Source organism: Mauremys mutica, chromosome 6 (genome assembly GCF_020497125.1).
Source record: "Mauremys mutica isolate MM-2020 ecotype Southern chromosome 6, ASM2049712v1, whole genome shotgun sequence".
Taxonomy (NCBI): Eukaryota; Metazoa; Chordata; order Testudines; family Geoemydidae; genus Mauremys; species Mauremys mutica.
Window position 1 is genome coordinate 78,895,991 of NC_059077.1, and position 22,058 is coordinate 78,918,048.

General features: G+C 39.2%; 1 protein-coding gene across 4 annotated transcripts in view; it reads left to right on the top strand.

Moving 5' to 3' along the window:
- CDC42SE2 (CDC42 small effector 2) overlaps positions 1-22,058 on the top strand; it is a 116,792-nt gene that overhangs the window by 89,595 nt on the left and 5,139 nt on the right. For all 4 annotated transcript variants that reach the window (XM_045022311.1, XM_045022314.1, XM_045022312.1 and 1 more), the window contains exon 3: positions 18,396-18,497. In XM_045022311.1, coding sequence (XP_044878246.1) covers positions 18,396-18,497 — 102 coding nt within the window. The remainder of the gene's footprint in view (positions 1-18,395; positions 18,498-22,058) is intronic.

The window sequence follows — 22,058 nt, forward strand, 5'->3', positions numbered from 1 at the left end:
GTGAACCTTACTACTTCACCCATGGTAGGCCGCTATCAGGACTCGCTATGAGGAGGAAGAGAAAAGCAGCTGAACTGGCCATACCAGAAGTGTCGTGAGGAGGCAGCAGCCTTTCTGCCTATTTGGTTCAATTAGGTATTTGAAAAAATGATTTGGCTGAAGCTGACTATTGGAGATTAGGCTGGACTTTGGCTGGATGCCTATTCAGCACTGAATTCTTTTACAGCACTAAGCCCCAACTAAGCAATGTATTTGAGCACATGCTCCAATCTCATTGAAGTCAACAGGACTTGAGAACATGCTTAAAGTCATGCATGTGCTCAAGAGCTTTGCTGAGCCTGGATCCTGATTGGTATGAGTGAGAATCTTGCATGATTTAGCTGCTTTTTATTCCTTTGTGGATCTATGATTTGAGTTAGATGAGGGCATGAGAATGAAGGAAAGAGGAAATGTTAGTGGTCACATCATAAGTATGTTATATACCAGTAAAGAGAAATCACTTTGTGTCTGTGTATAGAGAAGAGATTGTATGGTCTGGCTAATGTAGAAGGGCTGAAGGTCTTGGGTTCTGCTGCTGGCTCTTGCACTTACTTCCTGTATAGTCATGTTAAAGTTGTTTTGTGCCTCAGTTTCCCAACCTGTACAACTGGTATATCTTTTGTGAGATGTTATTTAAAGATGAATCTTTCAGAGACTTAAGCAACTGCTTAATTTTAACCACCGGAGTAGTCCCACCAAGGTCAGTGCTTTGAGATCATCAGATAAAAGGTGCTATAGCAATGGAAAGTACACAGAACTTTGGAATGTAGGAGCTAGGTTTGTGTGTGTGTATTATATGTATAATATAGTATGTGTGCAGACAGATTTTTAAGTCTACATATCTGTTAATTTACAGATTAATAATTTTAAGATAAACTTTATTAAATGAAGTTAGTAATTGAAATCCAAATGATCATATCTAAGAAAAAAGTGACTGAAAGCTTTTGTCACTTTTTAAAAAGCACATTTTAAATGTTTTCCAAAGGAAACAAACCCATCCACAATAACAGATTAATATAATAATATAAAACAATATACAAGGTCTGCCTAATGTGGATGAAATAACATGTATATTAAGTTATTGCAGTTTTTCAATGATAGCTGTATGTCACAAAAATGAAGGCTTCCAATTGTGTGGTAAAGAATGCTATATTGGCATGTAATTCCCTTGGTGCAACAGGCCTCTTGAGGCACAAAGCCACCATTTATACAGTTAACCAGTCTGTCATGCATTATTGTCATATGGTTTATGTCCTTAATTTAACTGTTTACTTTTAACACTTATCCATTTCTACCAATTTATATAGCTATCTGATTGACTGAAGTACTTCTTTTCACCTTAGCCTGACTCCCCAGCTTATATAACTGGAAAATTAATCATGTGCTTTTCATAAAATTTCCATAATATTTTATAAACTGGAAGATGACTGGAATTTAACTGCACAGTCAAGAGGAAGAGAGAAGGATTAGGTGAACAGGGGACTTTGGTTTGGTTTTGGGGTGTGTTATAACTTTCTGAGTAATGGTAAAGAAACAAAGAAAATTCTCCCTTTTAAGTGAAGCTTACCCTGGAAGGTTTCAGAGTAGCAGCCGTGTTAGTCTGTATCCGCAAAAAATACATTACACCAATTGAATCTATTTCCCTATGTTAAGTTCTCCTCACACCTTCTATGGGCCATCTTAATTATCACTTCAAAAAGTTTTTTTCCTCCTGCTAACGATAGCTCATCTCAATTGATTAGACTCTGCCTGTTAGGTAATAAAAGGTAATAATTGGAGATATACCAATCTCCTAGAACTGGAAAGGACCTTGAAAGGTCATTGAGTCCAGCCCCCTGCCTTCACTAGCAGGACCAATTTTTGCCCCAGATCCCTAAGTGGCCTCCTCAAGGATTGAACTCACAACCCTGGGTTTAGCAGGCCAATGCTCAAACCACTGAGCTATCCCTCCCCCCTGTTGGTATGCATACTTCCACCTTTTCATGTTCTCTGTATGTATAAATATCCCCTGTCTGTGTGTTCCATTCTATGCATCCGAAGAAGTGAGCTGTAGCTCACGAAAGCTCATGCTTAAATAAATTTGTTAGTCTTTAAGATGCCACAAGTACTCCTGTTTTTTTACCCTGGAAGGTGACTCTAAAAATGGTAGCCTGTTGTCTGTCAATGAAGTCCATGTCACATCATAAATAAAAATATTTTCCCCCCAACTGCCAGCCCTGCAAACTCTGTTGAGGCTCTGACGGTCAAGTTGGATCCTTCTCACTTGTTGTTATAGTAAAGTTTCTGCAGGCCAGATTACTCTCTCCGTGACACATAGGGAACCCATTGCTCTCAGCTAATTGGAATTTAGTAAACAATTTGTTCATGCTCAAGAAGGAACAGAATCCAGTTTAGAATCTTACCTATGTTGGCACTGCAGGGCTAATGGGAGTACAAAGCAGTAAAAAAACATTATTTTTGTCCCCCAACTCAACAGATATGATGCTGAAAACGCGGCGGCAAAACTGCTGAGTAAGAATTATTTTAACTAAGACATTAAAATTGGATAAAATTTACAAAACCTGCCATATTCAGACATACAAATAAATTAAGATTTAACAGTCATCATGGTTTCGAGAGTTTAAGGGACACAAACAAAATTGCTGCAGTGTTGTGAACCCAGATAGCAGCGTTATGATAGTGCAGGTGTTTCTCAAACAGTGGTCTGGGGATCATCTGTGAACCATAGAGCTCTTCCTGGTGCTGTGCAGAATGAAACCTTTGGAAAACAAAGCAGTGAGGGATTGGAATTGGGAGTAGGGAACCATAAACATGCATTGTGGAAGTATTTTTGTTTAAATGGTCCACAGAATGGAGACGTTGGAGACCCACTATGCCAGTGCAGGGGTTTTCAACCTGTGGTCTGCGGACTGCTGAGGGTCCATAGACTCTGAGATTTCCAAAGGGGTCTGCACCTCCATTTGAAATTTTTTAGGGGTCCATGAATGAAAAAGGGTTGAAAGTCACTGTGCTGGTGCATAAGAGATAGAAAGTGCAAAAGCGTTTTTTCCCGCAGCTACAGAAACCCCTAATGGGGAAAATATAAGTGCTCCTTTTTTGAGCTTTAAAACCTTCTTATTATCTCAACAACAACAAAAACCTTACTTGAGGTTTGTATATGCTCAGATAGGATTTTGGTACAATTAGCAATTAGTTGCAATTAAATTTTACAGTTTTAAGACCAGTAGTAGGGAACTTGCTGACCAGAATGGCAAGATGGTTAGCAAGACCCCATGGTTATTTCTGAAGTTGTAAATAATTCTATTTTTGCTCAGAAAATCCAGCTGGAGTGTAAAGTGTACATTGTTTTAGTAAAAAATAAGTTTTTTAAGTTTCTGAAAAGCCTGATCAATTTCCTTCCTCTCAGGGGGAATTGAACATAGCTGTTGCAAGTGATTTAGGGCAAGAGAAACTGGGGGAATTGCCAGATGTTTAAAGTGACAGCACTTCTAAATGTCACTCTGTATCCTTTTATATTTATATAGTGACTTCATCCCAAAAGATCACAAACTTATATATTAGCCATCATTCCAGTGTGAGGAATGGATGGCATCTGGGGAAGTTTTAAAAAAGTTGTCAGATGAGTAATATCAACTGTAAATATTTTTTGTTTGGGGGTGTTAGAGAAGGAATAGTGAGGGCTGGAAGAGGACTGGTGGACAATTGAACAGGAGCAAAATTGGTGTCCAATGAACTCGTGAGTAGCTACAGGTTTGCAGGTATGCTGTTTGCTGCAGATGTGCCAGTCAGCTACAGGAGGAGTTATAGTCTTGTTCAGTGGATTCGAATGCCAGCTGACAGGTGTGGGAATGAGGCACTGGAGACCCGATTCTGTGAAGCTGACCACAACCTTCTGATGTTTGAAGCTGTTTCTGACGTGTCATTTTTGAACATCTGGAATAAAAATTTAAATAAGTCATGACCGTTCTCACCGGGGTAGTGGTATAGTACCACTAATTCCACTTTAGGTAATTATAGTCCTTTAACCAAAATGGATACATCATTGTTTTTCACTTCCTGTCATATCCTGTCACGTAGTGCTGTTTCACTGACAGCTGCGATGCAGCTGCCTTTGGGGTGGAACACTGCAGCTATTTAACATCACACAACTGTTCATGACAGGAATTGTACAATAGTACTTTATGCCTTATATCCAAGGATCTCACAGTTCTTAACACACATCATTGAAATGAGCTTCAGAGCATCCCTGTGAGGTTGGTAAATATTGCCCACGGTTTGTGGATGAGGAAGTTGAGGCACAGAGCCTGCACCTACCAAAGGTCACACAGGAAGTCTGTGGAGATCTGGGAGAAGAATAAAGCTCTCCCAACTACTAATGCTGTGCTTTAACTTTAATACTGTGCTTTCTCTCCAGCTGAAACTACAGTGGAATTTAGGAGGGTGAGTAACTAGTGATCTTGTCAGATTTCACAACCTGACTTGATGTGGGTGCAAGCCATTTGCCAGAAAACAATTTGCTTGACATGGTTTGGGGGGGGTGAGGTGGGTAGGGAATCTCCATATTTCACAATAACAGTAAAAGGCCATCAGGGGACTAGGTGTCTGACATCTAGACTGTGAAATATAGCTGCTTTTTCTTTTCTTTTTAACCTGGGAAACAGACTGTAGAAGTTGCTATACCTGTATCAAGGTAGTGGTCCAGTCCAGTAGCCATAGTTGTTGTATGTGAAAATGTTTGTTGGGAACAATTTGACTATAAGCCGAGAGTTTGTGGACCTGTGGACTTGACTCTCTCTCCCCCCTTTCTCCCCTCCCCCCCTCCCCCCCCCCCCCCCGGAGTCGTGATTCACTGGAAGGTTATTTGTGTGTCATAATGAATTTCACATTGTTTTCTTCTTCAAAGGGTAAGAGGAACAACATCCAGTAAAAATAAACTAAATGTTACCAATATGCAGTTGTCCTGCAGTCCCAAATCCTTAGGTTATTTGAAATTGTCCCTTGAAATGATTTTCTTCCCATGTTGCTGCTTTTCCTTCCTCCCTCCCCATTTGACCTATTCCTTTTGCCATGAAGGACTGTACGCTCCCCAGCAAGTACTTGGTGCTGGCTGCAGCAGGTGGATGCTACAAGCTGCAGATGTGGCAGCCACATCTGAGGAGCTGAAATAGGCTGTACTGTGCTGATTTGCTTGGTGCCACAGTTCGGCCTCCACGCCCCTCCGCCCTTCACAGCACATACAAACACAGGCGCTTCACTGTGCTTCCCCCCTTCCCCTCCAGGAAAACAACTGGTTGCTCTGAACAACCTTTTACTGAAGGGAAGGGGCAGAGCCCACAGTGCAGAGAACCAAAGAAAGAGGCCCACAGTGGGTCCAGTTCCTGAACAGTCAGCGTCCGCTGGAGAGAATGGGGATAAAGAAGGAAAAGCGAGGAGGAGTCTGCAGTAGCAAGGGTGATAGAACTGCCCGCGTCTGATTGTGGCTGAGAATGAAATTCCAAGTCCTCCGTCACCACACTCTAGTTGAAGACGAGAATCATAACTCCATAGTGCATTCAGCTGCAAATTTGAAAAACTGGAAAGCATCAAAGGACCTGGACTTTGGGAAAGATAAAGGCAAAGTTAGCCCATTAGCTGGATATAAATTGGAACATCCACCTTCTTTCAGCAAGGGAATTAGTGTGGGTTGTTTTGAGAGGCTCCCCAAAAGTAACATTGTTGCAGGCATAGTTGGGGATTCCTTCCCCTTTGTGATCACATTTGGGAACTGCTTAAGGGTGAGTCATCACATCCAGTGTTAAAATGCTGCTCGGGCAATAAGTGAAGGGATAGGTTCAGGACTCTGCCCCGTGTTCGCTGCTGTTGCCCTTCCTGATGCCAGGGAAGTTTTAAGGTGCTGGCCCAAAGTTAATTAGATTGCTGCCTGGTTAGTTGTACTGACGTGTACCTGAAGATTCTATTTCATTCATCTCCTATTTCTGGTGGCATGTTTGGAGGCAGTATTGAGAAGGTTCTGCTGTACTTTATTTAAGCTCAGTTTGTTGTTTCAGATTTAGGAGAGTGTGGTTACATTTTTTTTTTAATTATGTCCCCTTTACATGTGTATGCATACTGCTGTATGCATATAAACAAACCCAGACATAAGTATCTCTACACATGTGTATATGTAGTGGACAGAACTACCAACTCACTTCAGCAAGTCCCTATTTAATGATTCACTAATATGAAAGACAGCTTCTTAACCAAACAGGCTTTAATATACAGATTTATCTAAGGTCAACTGGCTGCTTGTGTTTGTTTTTCAGTTGGGGGTGACATTTATTTGGTTGAATAGGAAGGGTTTCATGTTCTAAGTACTGACACACATCCTGTCACGGAGCTGTCATTTTTCATCATGTCAGTTGACCTCTCTGCTAATATTTCCTGTGTTAATTTTCAGGAGAGGCTCAGCAAGTGGAAATAGATTTTTTTTAATGGTGCTATTCTCTTTATATTCATATAAGTACTTAGGGCTGGATTTTAAAACTTATTTGGGCGTCTAGTGAGATTTTCAAAGATGCCTAGGTACCTAACTCCGACTGAAATCAATAGGAGTTAGGTACCTAGGTGCTTTTGAAAATTCCCTTAGGTGCCTATCTGCCTCTTTAGCTACCTAAATAACTTTTAAAAATCTGGCCCATATCCTGTTAACAGCCAGAGTGATTTAAATATCACCTTTTTAAACAACACTTTTAAAAAGTTTTTAAATGTGATTATTTTTATCAGTGAGTAGCATTCTAATGTTAATTTCCATCTCCTTATTTTTCCAGGTTTTCCATGTTTTTCTCCTCCATGAGTACTCTGTATTATTTCTTTTCCCTACCCTTCATTGTCACTGTGAAATTCACATTGAAAGCTTGTTTAATGGTGTAAAGCTTCACAGTGCCAGCCGTTTGATTCAGTGATATGCACCAGCTCAAGTGAGCAGCTTTAGTGTTAAAATCGTGCCCTTCTGATAATTGTCATAAAACTTGCCTACAGTAAGGAAAGGGCACGTGTTGGAGGTCTTGCAAACTCTAGGTTCAGATTGCCATTGATATTGCACAAATCAGAACCTTAAACTTGTTTGTCACTTCACTTTGCTGCATTTCTGTAGCTGTTACATCGCTGTTGCTACAGAGTCACTACACAAAGATTATCTGAGTTATTCTTTGAATGTACTGAAGAATGGTATGCTTAATGCACTAGAAACCCAAGATCTTGATTTTGTAATGAGAGAACTGTTTTTGGCTTTTGTTTTGTTTGTTTTTTAAACAATCCTTTATCTGGTATTTTCTAAAAGGAGGGGGAAATTGACTCCTGGGGGGGGGGGGAGAGGGGAAGGGAGATAATGAAGGTTGATGGAAAAAATTATGATAAAGTTTCAAAAAGTTTCAAAATTATAAGACCTGGAAGGTTATGTTTACATGCCTCTGGGAAAATACATGCCTCTAGGAAAAAATGGTTTCTAGCTTTACCAAGAAGTAGGATTCACTATTTATTGCACATTTTAAACAGAGCCTGTTTAAGCCTTTAGAAAAGAACAAGATCCCTTTGCTGTTTGACCTAAACACGGTTTCTCAAAAGATCTGTTGTTTTCAGGAGTCATCTGACCTCATCTGGCAAATTTTCCTGTTTATTTAGACAACATAGCCTGAAATTGCCAGTTCTGTCATATGATCAGTAATGCCATCATAACATAATGGAATATTGTGTAAACAGTTCAGAAACTGCGAACTTCAAAAAATTCCAGAAGGTGGTGATGTGCTGAATTGGCTTAAAAAAGAACTTTTTTGAGGCATCAACAGTATGCAGTTAGTGTGAGGTCTTCACTTACTAAGGGCACGTCTACACTGGCAGAGTTACAGCGCTGCTCAGAGAGAGCTGAAGGGAAACCGCTGTTGTGTGTTCATACTGTCAGCTGCCTGCGCAATAGCGTGTTCACACGTGCGGCAGTTGCAGCGGTATTTGGAGCAGTGCACTCTGGGCAGCTATCCCACAGAGCATCTCTTGCTCTTCTGCCGCTAAGACTTGTGGGAAGGCAGAGGGGGTCGCAGGGCATCCTGTGTCCTGTCCCAATGCCCTGTGATGCATCGCTTCTCATTCCAGCAATCCCTGTGCTTCCGTCTGCATTTGGCGCCATCTTTCAACGGTTTGTTAAATTTAATTATCAATGTAAGTTACTTTGTTATCCACGGTGATAAGCCCATTTTATTATAATATGGATTTAATCTAACCAAAACCTATTTTTCATTCAACTGGGCTCCTGAGTCTGCAACACCAGTGGGTATTGCTGATTCAAAAAAAAGCAATGCTGGCAATGTAACTCTGATCCCGTTCTCATTCCCACATGGGAATGTCCAAGTTTAACATGCTTTTGGAAAAGTATCATTAGTTGACTCCAGCTGATTCTGGATATTGTGCTTCCTACAAGCCATATGCCATTTATTTTTAAGGAATTTATTAATTTTTTTTTCATAGAATTAACGTGGTTCAAGGAACTACTATTATAAGATTCCTTTGTGGTGACAAAGACAAATACTTATACAGTGGAAATAATTATCTGCATCTCAGATTAGGTGCTGGAATATGGGATTACTGGCTGTTTTTAAAACTCATATGAGAGTAGACAAATTTGATAGATGTAATATACAACATTATCTGCTTTTTTTATCTGGGTAAAATAAAGAATAGTGCCTCAATATAGTTCACAATAGAACTTTCCTGTATATGTGTCTCTATTGGCCTCCTCAAATGTTATCAGAAACTAACAAAATATTTAAACAGAGAGGCCAAAATATTATTCTTTTGGGGAATCTATTGTACAATAATGTGGAGATGTTGACAAGTGTGGACCAGGACACCTAGTCTGCAAATAACTAGATAAGGGTGTGAAAGCTGATGACCATATCATTAATTAATTAAAACAACATAAATTTGGTCTTTTGCATGTGCACATCAATTTGTGTTAGAAATAAGAAATATCTATTGATGCTTGCTGAAGCCCTGGCATGCTGGATCAGGTGAGACCCCACTACTGAAGGCATTAACACTGAAGTCTCTTTGTATTCAGGCAGAGTACATTGTTACTCCTTTCCAGCCTAGCCTGGTCTATTCCAAAATTTCTTGTGGGTAATCACAGAGTATGGAAAATTGTCTGCATATCCAATCTATGTATCAAAATCATACAATGGTCCTTGAAACAGACCCAGTCAGTTGCCTGTATGTCCTCTGTGTGGTCAAGGACACTTTTTTTAAATATTCAGGAATTCATATTACTTACTGTTACATGTCTTTTTGTTTTCTCTAATTTACCTCCCTTTTCTTCAGAAAACAGTGACCCAGTGAAACTATCCCTTTGTTATTTGGCTGCAGAGAATGGAAGTAATTAAGGTGCTTACCCCCATTTTATTTATCTTGCTACTATGTTTCCCAACTGTCGTTACCTAACAACTGAGGAAAGACATGATAATCCACTTTATTTAGAAATTCAGCAAGATTCAAAGAAGGATTGGACATTTATATAGATAACAAAAATATCCAGTTATTTCCTTTCATTATCATTTATCGCCATAATTTACATCAAAATATACCATTAACTATATTAAGCCTCATGCTTCATGGCTTAAAACAGTCTTTAACTATTAGGAATTAGGAGATTTCTTGCACTTTTATCTGAAGTATTTGATGCTAGCCACTATCATAAACTGAATACCAAAGTAGGCAGACCATGGGGGGATAGCTCAGTGGTTTGAGCATTGGCCTGCTAAACCCAGGGTTGTGAGTTCAATACTTGAGGGGGCCACTTAGGGATCTGGGGCAAAATCAGTAGTTGGTCCTGCTATAGGAAGGCAGGGGGCTGGATTCAGTGACTCCTTGGGGTCCCGTCCAGTTCTAGGAGATAGGATAGCTCCCTTATTTATTTTAAAATGGGTTGGACACAGTATGGCAATTTGCTTGTCCCCGTGAAAGATGGTCCTAGGTTAAAATGATCTGCTCCTTGTGTCACAAGAGATTCTCCTGGATGGGTTGGACTCCCTAACTGTAAGTTATCTTACTGGCCACCATGCTTTCTGTCTTTCTTTAACATTGTCCATAAAGCTATGCCCACTGGGTCCAAAAAAAAGCACAATCCTAAAGTGCCCCACACAGAGAAGATGTTAGTGCATATTCTTAAATGTAACACAAAGCAAGTAATCAAATGTTTATATGCCAGCATTGACATTAGAACCTCTAAAAGTAAAGGGGGAAAGGGGCTAATGTCTCTGGACTGTCTGTCTTAGTTGAATAAAACAATCTCCTATAAGCAAAACTCAACATATATTATAGTTTTAAAGCTGTCTGGTGTAGACAAATGTGTTTGGACTTATAATGGTGAGTTTTGATCTCTTGAGTTTATAATTTTAGCACAGTGGAAAGCAAATTATGTTTGGACCCATATGACCCATTATGATTGGTTTTAAAATGTTGATGTGATCAAATTCCCTTTGTTTAATTTACTGATGGGAATTATTTTCATTTTTATATACTGAAAATGTTAGACATGCCGTGTGTGTGTTAATGGTTTTTTTTAATTAATTTAGTTTTTATATATTGTGATTTCAAGTTAAATTGTTTGAGAAGTTAAACAGTGTTCATAAGATTTAGAAGGCAAAGAGAACATTTAGTTAGGGGAAGGATGTTGTAGGGAAAGCTCTATTAGACTCCTGCATCTCTATTTGTGGACTAACATCTTTCATTTCTGTGGCTATATGATGAAGAAGCAGGTCACAGGAAAGAAACATTTATCCCTTTTCCTACTTTATGAGAAAACTCAATAAAGATCCATTGTTTTAGAAAATAGCAAACATTTACTTATGACAATATCTTGTCGTACTCCTTGAATTTCTTATTTTTGGCTTTTGCTACAGATAACTCATGCATGCTTTTACCACCTATTCCTGATCTGCGACTGGCACCATCATTATGCCTTCTTTTAAAGCACTACTCTCAGTACACAAGTAAAGAGATGTAGGTTCTCCAGCTGATATTATAGCTTTCTGTGTTGAGGGGGCTGATGCTGTGAAGTGCTAAGCAACTCCTAGGCTCTGTCTAGCCGCTAGTCTAAGGTATAAAGGTGTGTTGTTAGAAGGTGTTAGCTCAAGCGGTCTAAAATACTTTCTAAAAGTCTGGTATAGATAAGGTTGTGCATGCTAAACTGATCAAGTTAAATCCAGCATGAGCCTAGGCTTTAATTCAGAGAAGTAGTCCTCAGAGTCAGCATTATATCTGTGTTTCCCAAAACAAGCAATCTGCAGACAGTTTGCTAGGGGTCGGCAGGCCCCAAGAAGAGAATGGCTTTTTCCGTTATATTGCTTGAACAATGTTTTCCACGGTTTGATTACTTTTAAAATATATTTTGGAAATGGAATGTTTCCTGAGTGTTGGATTAAATTGTCCTTTATGGTTACCGATTTGTCTCTTTGGATGATAGACTCTTACATGAGTTTGTGCCTGCTTTTAATTCCAACTCTTTTGGATTAAATTTGGTGCAATTATTGTTATTAAATTAGTTTAGAACCTTTTGCTTAGTATCCTGAGTCGTTTTCAGATTTCCCTTCTCAAAGTGGTTAATACCGGTAAGCTGATCATCTGTATGAGAAAAGATACCTGACAATCCTATTGAAATATTGCATTTTGTTTGTTTTTTACTTTTTTCACATAACCTTTTTTTGCTGTGTAAGCAGTCACTGCTCTGTCTTAGCTGGATATTTCTTGGCTCTCGATGCTCTAAGTATTCAGGCTACTATTTTTGGGGGGGTGGGGAATTCTTTATGCATTAGACGTTTTCCTCCCAATTATTTTGTGGAAGACTTTAGAATAAAATTACCAGACTGGTGAGAACTCTCCTAAATTGTCCAATTCTTCTCAGGAGGCCAGTGACATTTCTGTAATCTTCCACTAAAGTAGCAAATTCAGAAAGCCTATCTGAGTGGATAGGATGAACTTCCAAAATGTGTTCTTTCAAGTTTTAAACCTTTTTTGAGAGCACAGAATCCTGGCAAATATATCCTAATATTAAAATATTGCCTGAAAGTGATTAAACAGCATGCCTCTTACATACTGTGTAGTAGTAATCCAATGATAAAAACTGATTCAGGAACAACAGTTGCCAATTCTTCTCCAGCTAAGTGAGTTTGCTTTGAATTAATTAACTCTACTGCCTGAGCATAAACATCCTGCTCATGAGAGAAGGTGGAGAAATGACCTGTGTTTGACTGAATACTTTGTCTTGCCCAACCGTCTGAACTATGCAGGCTATGAAATGGCATGTTTATTCCCACAGAGATTGTAACTTTTGAACTGGTGGTCGTGCCCTTCTGGAGGGTAAGGGATAGTCTTAAAACTGAAAGGTCCAAAATTTTAATTCCTTTCGAATGTTAGCTCTTATTTCAGGCCTACCAGCTTTAATTATGTCCCATGAAAAAACTATCAGCTTAAAAGTTGACCAGTATCTTTATTTTTCTAGATTTTTCTGTATTTAAAGTCTATAACATTATTTGAGTGGGGGAGGTAATTTTTTGGGAGCAAGAGAGGTGTTTCAGATTGAACTGTAAAATGTACTGAGGCATTGAAGGATTGCAGGAGTTTGGTTTGCTTTTGTTTTTTCCCTGCACTTCACCCCATTTCTTTTTGCCATCAAAGTGGAAGAATCCTACTGAATTCTCTATCTGCCTACCTGCACTGTCTTCCTGATATGATGTCACGACCACCATAGCACTGGTGACTGGGTAGTTGGTGTTACTAGTGGTGCCTGCTCCTGCAGCTTATCTCGATGTGGTTCTTATATGGCCCCTCTCACCATAGTATCTGAGCATCTAACAGTCTTTAATGTATTTATCCTCACAACATCCCTCTGAGGTAGGAAAGTCCTATTATTCTCATTTTACAGGTCGGGAACTGAGGCACAGAGAGAACTAAGTGTTTTGCCCAAGATCGTATAAAGTCTGTGTCAGTGCAAGGAATTGAACCTGGGTTTCCTGAATGCCCTAACTACTAGACTGCCTGCTGATTCTGTATAGCAGAACTGAAGTAGTACTAGGCATCCATCTGTGCCTAGTAACTGAAGTGTTCCTCTTCTTGCTATCGTGGGTGTGAGGTGACAAACTGAAGTGTGGGGAGAGAAGGAAAGATCTGAAGTGAAAGGGAGTGGAAGGAGTTGTGTAACCTATGGAGAGGGGCAGAAAGATTCACAAAAACAAAATGAACAGGAAAAAAGCAAGTGGGTGGAGAGATGTGTATTAAACTTAGATAGAAGCTGTGGTGCTACTGGTTGGACTGATAGCTGGAGAAATTCAAATAATGCCCCCCCACACCTCCCCCTTACAACCTAAGGAAGTCGGGAGAGATCACCTGACTTCCGAGCCCGAAGAAATGAAATCGAACACCTGCCTTGCTCTAGGACCCTACAGTAACGATTATTTTGGTGAAGAAACAGTTTTCAAGTTCCCAAGGAGCTGTAAACTACTACAGAATTTTCTTTAAAATTATGAGCGATACCGTGACTGCTTGCTGTTTAATTTCAATAAATAACATGGATACATACTGTATTTAGACCTTTTAATCTCACTTCTGGGTCTAAAGTGCTAGAAATGTGCAGGATTTTAAAATCATCTTGCTCTGACATCCAAACATTGGTCTCATCCTGAATCCCGATTTCATACTTTAAAAGGAACAGACAATACAGTGTGTGGGTGTGAAGTGTGTTATTCACAGCTTCAAAATGGGAAAGGCTTCAGCTGTTGCCCTGGTAACTGTGGCAACTAGCATGTGACATGGCATCTGTGCAATTCTACTGTATATACGTATTAATTGCAAAAATTCTGAAATGGGCCTCAGAATTACTTGTTCTGTCTCTTTCCCAGGAACCCTTTTTTAAAGAAGGAATGTATTCTTTCCTTTCTTGAGTCTAAGGTTACTCGGTGTGTTGACACTTCTTTGTAAAAGGGAGTGAAGAGGCCTTGGGGAAGGCAGGAAAGAGGAAGAGGTAAAAAAAATGAATATTTTTCAGGTTAAAGGAAGTCGTCAGTGTTTTTAAAAAAAAAAAAAAGTTTCAGTAATTTTAGCCACATAAATATGGAAAGTTATTACCACTCTTTAAAAATTATTCAGGACAAGGCAGCAAATACATTTTTTAGATTTTGTGAAAGGTGGATAGCATCTAACTGCTGTTCATCTAGCATGAAATAAAGAATGGGATTTAGTTGCAGCAGTGAGGCACTGGGATTTAGAACATCTGGGTGCTGTTCCTGGCACTACCATAGACTCGCTCTGTGCCCTTGAACAAGTCATTTAACCCATTTGTGCCTTGTCTTCCCCATCTATAAAACAAATACTTACAGCACTTCCCTGAAGGCTTCATTAATGTAGCTACAGTGCTGTCAGATCCTCTGAGTGGCACCAGATGCATATATTATTTTTTATTTCTATTTCATTGTAGTGAAGCCCCTACATGAGAAGATCCTGTTACTAGAATGATACTTTAATTTACCTTTTAATTCAGGTACCATTAATTATTTTACTGATGGTGTCTAATAAAGATTGAGGTATAGGTAAGTGCTAGCTGGAGGCCATGCTGGGTTTTGGGACAGTTTGGGAGCTCTGGGGGGTTTTAAAAAGATTTTTTACTTATTTTGTTTGTTTTTTAATGTGTGTCATGAGCCCACAGTGCAAAATAGGCACAAATGATAAACTGAAATAAGTGACTAAATTGAAGCGGTTCCTTTGATCTGAAAGAAAGATGTTTGCTTTGTTTTTCTTTCATAGACTAAACATACTAAATAGACTATCAGTGAGGAATATGTATGTATCGTATACTTCATATATATGAACTATGTATATAAAGGCACTCATTCAACACCTCATCGTCCGTAGTTACTTTAATTTTCAATTACATATCCCCAAGGACAGGAGATGTTTCATTGCCTTGTTTCCAGCTTGGTGTGTCTCTTCTGTCCCTTTGTTCATAATGAACAATAGTAACATTGCTACAATGGACATAGGCACATGCTTAACTACTTATCTGAGTTGGGGCCTTTGTCTACACTAGCTTTTGTCAATGTGGTAACTCAGTTACTACGTTCCTGTCTGCACTTGTATTAAAAACAGGGTTTCCTGAAGCTTTTTAGAATCCTGACTTACAACCTTCAGGGAAGGCCAGTTGGGGCTCGCCATGTATGGCTTTGTTAAGAAAATGGGACTGGGACTCAGGAGATCCATTGTTCTGTTCTTTGCTGAGTTGTGGACTATGCCGCCTTGGGCAAATCACCTAGGGGTTGGGGGGAAATGATTAACACTTTGTTTCCAGTCTTGAATCACATTGATATAACTAAATGCACGGCATCTGATTCTGGTCTACTTTCAGTAGTGATTACACCAGTGTAACTGTTTTGACTCATGGTGTGTACTGGAGTCAGTCCTGTTATGGCTGATGCTTGCACTCTCACTTTTCTCCTCAAAAAGGGAGGTGTTCTGGTACTGATTACTATGAAATATGTACAGCTTGCAGAGGACAGAGGCTCCATTTTTTTTGTAAAAGATTTTGAAATTTTGGCATTGTTCAGAATAAGAATGAAAACCAACGTTTTTTTCAGTTCTCTGTAAAGGAAAATTCTAAAGTTTGTATATGTGTACATGTATTTTATACACACACACACACACACACACACACACACACAGATATACACACACACTCTTTGGGTTGAATGAAATGTTTGGTTTTTACAAAAATGAAACATTTCATTTCGATTTTGACTTATATTTTAATATATAATACAAAATGAAACATCAAAACAAAGTCATTTTAAACTAAAACATCTAAACATTTTCTGCTGAAAATGTCATAATGGAACATTGTTGAAATGCTTTTCAAGTTTTTCCTCCAAAATGAAATTGCAGTGAAATCAGCCCGATTTTTGAAGCATGTCAGTTTTGACAGAACCAGATATTCCAACAGAACACAAGTCTGTTAAAGTTTATCTTACCAGCTCTAAAAATCAGGTTTATTTGACACACAAAAAATCAGTCTAGTAGTTGAAACCTTGCAGTATATGCACAATTCTGTCATGGTGGGAGATAAAAGAAATGCTCTAAACTCTGAACCATTTTATTATAGTAACTTTATTCAATGTAAAGCATTATTCTGAAATTCTCTTCTCTCAGGTCGATCACAGGACTATTTCCCTATTTATATCATGAGTAACTTAGACTTTAATACTGAACAGACTATTTCCTACATGAGCCTATTGCTCTTCTCTAGGGTTCAGGCACTAGTTCAGTGGACTACTACAGAGTCTGTTTTAAACAGCTTATTTTTATAAAATATATTTTACATTAATTCTTCTTTGAGTGTTTGCTTATGTCCATTCTATGCTAGGTGTTGCGTGTGCCATGTGCACAGTTGCTGAAGATTTTTCCCTCAGTGGTATCCATTGGGCTGGCTCTAGCACCCTCTGGAGTCACACACATGTGTGCTGGTATAAAGGTTGCCGCTGGCTCCACCCCTTCTTAGTTTCTTCTTACTGCCCATGACGGTTGCTGGAACTACCTCTCTTGCTTCTAGCAAGGCTTCTTTCTCAGTCGTCTGGACGTTCTCTGTTCATATTTTGTATAGTTATTGCAGTTAGTGTTGTTGAGGGACTTTTTGCCCCAGAGGCTGGGCATGTCCCGTGCAGCAAGCTGATGCCAGTTAGTGACCTGTAAACTAGCTATCTGAAGTGTCTGAGGGGATTCTCATGTTAAAGAGAAGTGCCAGATCTGCAGGAACTTCAAACCCCGCACAAGAAAAGATAGAGACATTCAGCTGAAGGCCATTCTTATGGAGATGGCCCTCAGACCAACCTTGGAGCCAATGGCGATATACCATAACTCTTCAGGTGGGAGAGGAAGGCGCATATTTGTCATGGATTTGATTTAATTCCAGAAATATTTTGCTCTTGTTGGGCATATCCTGTGATGTATTCTCATAGCTGTGGCTTTGATTCACAGTGACTTTTAGCTGGAATTGTATTTTGACAGGAGTGATTCCCACTGATAAGACATGTAAACTTCCCACCCGAACCTCCAAATGATTCTAGTCTCTATCACAGACCAGAAAGGGAGAGATACTGACCCTTTAAACTGTGACAGATCAAACCTTGACAGACAGGGAAGCTTTGACTGAGTCAGGTAACTTCTTAATGGCAATTGTGTTATACTTATTCAATTTCAGTTTAGTGATTAGCTTAAACTGGAATGTTCAGTGTGAAACCCATAGCCACTCTCATCTTTTAATACAGGAGAGTGGCCTGCAGCAATGGCTGGTGGCAGCATATGATGCTGCATTAGATCTAACCAGCTCCTGAATTAGAGATAAGGGCAGTGCAGTCTGTTCCATTTTATGCATTTAAGTGCAGACTTTGGTCTTGTGGCAGACTGCCAAAGCAGCCTTTATCAGGATAAATTTTGTCTACCTTTGATTCATCATTTACCTATTATTACATTAACAAAAATGGAGGCAGCAAGTTTATGCGAGAAAGGGGAAACTGAGGTCAAAATTGTTATGCTGTCCCATGTTGTGAGGGATGGTAAGATACATTATAAAGGGTATGCTGAGCATGTAATCTGACATTCACTGCCATGGTATTAAGGCATGGTATTAGAACTGTGCTGCATGAAAGCAGTTTGAATACACAGAGACCTTTGGGAACATATGTTATACTGTGTAAATCCATGCAGAGATGCCTTAGAAATGCTCCTATCAGAGCACTCTCACAAAATGTGTTCTTAGTGCTATGACTTCATATTGGAAATAGTGTAGGATTTCTGTGCATTTGTGTGTTTTGTATGGACATGAAAGATGGTGATTAATGGTTGATTAAACCAAGAGCATCTGATGTGTCACAACTGTAAACGAATGTGGGACAACTGATGTGCAACTCCAAATGTCAAAGATGGTTAGAGCTTTTTCTGTGTAAAGAATTAAGTATGTTGTTTTGTTTAATAGGCATTAGATTATAGTAAAGTTACTGATGTGTAGCTGGTTGCATATAGAAAGTTGTCTAATACTAGGAATGTTCTTATTGAGCTGTCTTCTAAACACAATACTTGATCACATGCCCTTTGGTTAATGCCAAGGTATTGTGGCTGACGCTGTGTTTAGCTTAACCAAAAAATTGAGCTCTGGTGGTCTTATGCTAAAAATACATTTAACACTCTGTGGGGGCAGTTCACTTTTAACTGTACCTCAAATTTTATATTTAATCCAGGTATTCTTTGCTTTTTAAGTAAGTGGCAATCACAAAACTTCTTTATCCACCTTTCAGAAAAGGCGACGGCGGATCGACCGAAGTATGATTGGGGAGCCAACAAACTTTGTTCACACAGCTCATGTAGGATCAGGAGACTTATTCAGTGGAATGAATTCGGTAAGTGTATATGAATGAAGAAAACCCTGTATCATCTTAGACTGCATCCATACAAATACTAGAACAAAGACCAGAGAAATTATAGTTAGAAGACTGATTCACCACTGCGTTATACCTGTTCTACTATTGATTTCAATGGAGTTAGATCATTGTAAAACTGAAGAATAACACAGTGCTTAAAACATTCTTTAAAATATTCTTTAAACGTGCTTAAAATATTCTAAATCAGAATGTAAAAATAGTAAACTTTTAATGTTCTGTTTACTGATATTATTATCTAGCAATTTTTGGTGCCATATAAATTATAAAGTAGTCACTGAGTAAGCCTCTTTTTCTTTCCTAATGGAAATGAGCCATTTGTGTATTCCCATAAGCTCGTATTGCAAAATAGGCTACGAAGAACTAGAAAAAGACTATCCTTAAGACCAACAGACAATGCATGGTATTTCACATTTTTGGTGTTTCTCTTCATTAGTTTATTGATCTTTCATGCAAATGTTATCAGTCTTGTTGTTTTATTAAGAATTCACATTTTTCCACCTGAAGCTATAATCCTATTTGTGACAGTTATCCTCACAGCAAACTGTTGTGATGTCACAAGCAAAGACTTGCAGCTTCCTATGGAGAAAAAGCATAACAACAATGAATATATGTACTATCAAGAGACAAAGTGTTTGTTTTTATGCACATGTCCTTGAAAACAAAGAACAAAGATGGAGAAATGTGTTAAGAATGATTATATAAAGGCAGACTTCTATACAGAATATTATTTCAGTGTTTTCTGTGAAATGTTAACCAGTCTTTAAGATCTGATTCACCTCATTAAAGTTTTAATGCAAGGCAAGGGCGGTGTACTCACAGAAAGATACTTTTATGTCCTTTGAAATTTGATATGTTTATATGCCTCTAATGGTACACTTAAAAAGACAGAGATTTGATTGGGAACAGTGAGTTTTAGTGAATGGGGAGGGAGGACTCTAGGGCAGGAGTATAGGAATTCAAGGCATGTGGGAATCTTTGAGCAGAGCTATGGAAATCAATCACTTTCAGTTGTTAGGTAAGCAAATGATGACATTTGTAGTTTCCTGGAAAGGAAGCAGCTTGTTTGCCTCCCCAGCTGTAGTAGAGGCACTTTGTATTACTTGATTGCAGTTGGGGGAAGGGCAAAAGGAGATGGTTTGACATTGCAAACAACATATCAAGGCTTCTTGAAACAATGTATTGGCTAGGGCACAATTTTACTAAAACAATTGTAACTATACCATTATAATAGATGTATAGGTTGATAAATATATAATTAGCTTTTACTGCATTTTAATGCAGTGGTTTTAGTTTCATTAAAAACAATTTATCTGCCTGCTCATTAGAAACATACATTTTCTCTTTAATTTCAATTTATAATTCTTTTGAAGGATTAAGAACCTTTGAATCAGTATTTAGTTGTTCCCTCTCCTTTAGGACACTTTTCTTTTCCCACAGCCACCGACCAGAAGGTTATGGTGGCATGGGACTCCTTTTTCTTCCTGACACTTTCAGCCCTCATCCCTCTTTCTTACAGACTTTACACTTATAGACTTTAAGGGCAGAAAGGACTTCTTACAAAGAATCCGCTATTTACTGTAGTTCATACCAGCAAGTGGTCCATGCCCTATGCTCCAGAGGAAGGTGAAAACTTCCTGAGGTCTCTGCCAATCTGACCTGGGGGGAAATTCCTTCCTGACCCTAAATATGGTGATTAGTTGGACCCAGAACATTTGGGCAAGACCCACCAGCCAGATGCCTGTGATAAATTTTCTGCAGTAAGTCAGAGCCCTCCCCATCTAGTGTCCCATCACTGGCCATCGGAGACATTTGGTTATAGTAGTTGCAGATGGGCCATATGCCCTTGTAGGCAATCTCATCATGACATCCCCTCCATAAACTTATCAAGCCCAGTCATAAAACAACTTAGGTTTTTTGCCCCCACTGCTCCCCTTGGAAGGCTGTTCCAGAACTTTATTCTTCTAGTGATTAGAAACCTTCATCTAATTTCAAGCCTAAACTTATTGATGGCCAGTTTATATCCTTTTGGTTTTGTGCCAACATTGGCCCTTAACTTAAATAAATCTTCTCCCTTCCTGCTGTTTATCTCTCTGATGTATTTATAGAGAGCCATTATATCTCCCCCTCAGCCTTCGTTTTTGTTAGGCTTGTTTAGACGTAGGTTCTCCATTTCTCTGTTCATCCTAGTAGTCCTTTTCTGAACCTGTTCCAGTTTGAATTCATCTATTTTAAACATGGGAGACCAGAATTGCACTCACTTCTCCAGTGAGGAAAGACTACAAAGACCCTTTCTCTATTTCTTCATCTTTAAACTACATATGATACAGCTCTTCTTTCCCTCCAGATGGTCATTATTTACTACCCCTTAACCTGCTTCTGCCTTTGTCTTGAACATTGACTGGTTGTCCTTTCTATCTCCCCAGTCTCCTTCCTTTATTTTGAGTAACATCACGTCTGTGACCAATATGATTCATCTGCCTCTTCTCTCCTCTGGTCCCCAGGTCAGGATGGACTCGCCCACTCAGCTTTGGTCTTTTTTTTTTTTTCCCACTCTGACCTTTGAGAAAGGTCATTTCTCCATTCTTGATGCACCTATTTATATTATTTGACATTGCCCATTCTTCTCTCTCTTGCTCAGCCGCTCACTCCTGTAATATTCAGTTCTCTAGCCTCTGACTTCTTTCTCCTCCCAGCCCTCTTCTCCTTTTCTTACCCATCCTCCACCGCGTATATTACAAGGTCACAACTATATATCCACGCTATCTGCCACACTTAATACTCTGCCCATTGCACCAACTATTCATCTAACTTTCCTGCTCTTACCTTTGCTGTTGCTTTTGTTCTGCTCAACAGCTTTGAAGGAATACCTGTTACCTCATCATATAAGTTCCTTTCTTCATTCAGCTGTCCCCCATGCCTACTCAGCAATACTTATCCATTCCTATATTCCCAGTACCTGGCAACTCTTTGTCACTTTAGGGCATGTCTGCACTGCCCCACAGTTTGAACTACTTGGGTGTGCTGTGCTGTAGTTCCCTTGTGTGGATGCTGCAGGCATGAACTTGTAGTATAATAGTGCAAATTAGGGACTTTTACATTCACACCCCCATAGTACGAACTGTGGGTCTAATTGTCTTTCTCTTCTTTCTCTGCATAGGATCTAGCTGTTTTCTCAAAGATAAAATTGAGAGTATTCAGTTGGAGCTCTCTATCCCTGCTCCCTATCATTCCACATTACCTCCTTCCTCTTTTGACTCTGTCCTCCTTTATCTCTGTGTCCTCTGTGAGGCCCCCCAGGATTTTTTTTTTGTGCTTCAAACACCTACACCACCTATTTGTATTTCTTAGTACTTGAATCGCTTTATGAATCCCTTAATTTTTCTCTGTGTAGATCAAACTGTCTTCTCTTGTACTGAGCTACACAACGCTGGTCTCACCTACACCTGAGTCCTTATTTCTCCCAATCCCTATTTTTCACCCTAAGCTCTGCTGACTGCTTTCCCTTGTCTCTCTGTCTGT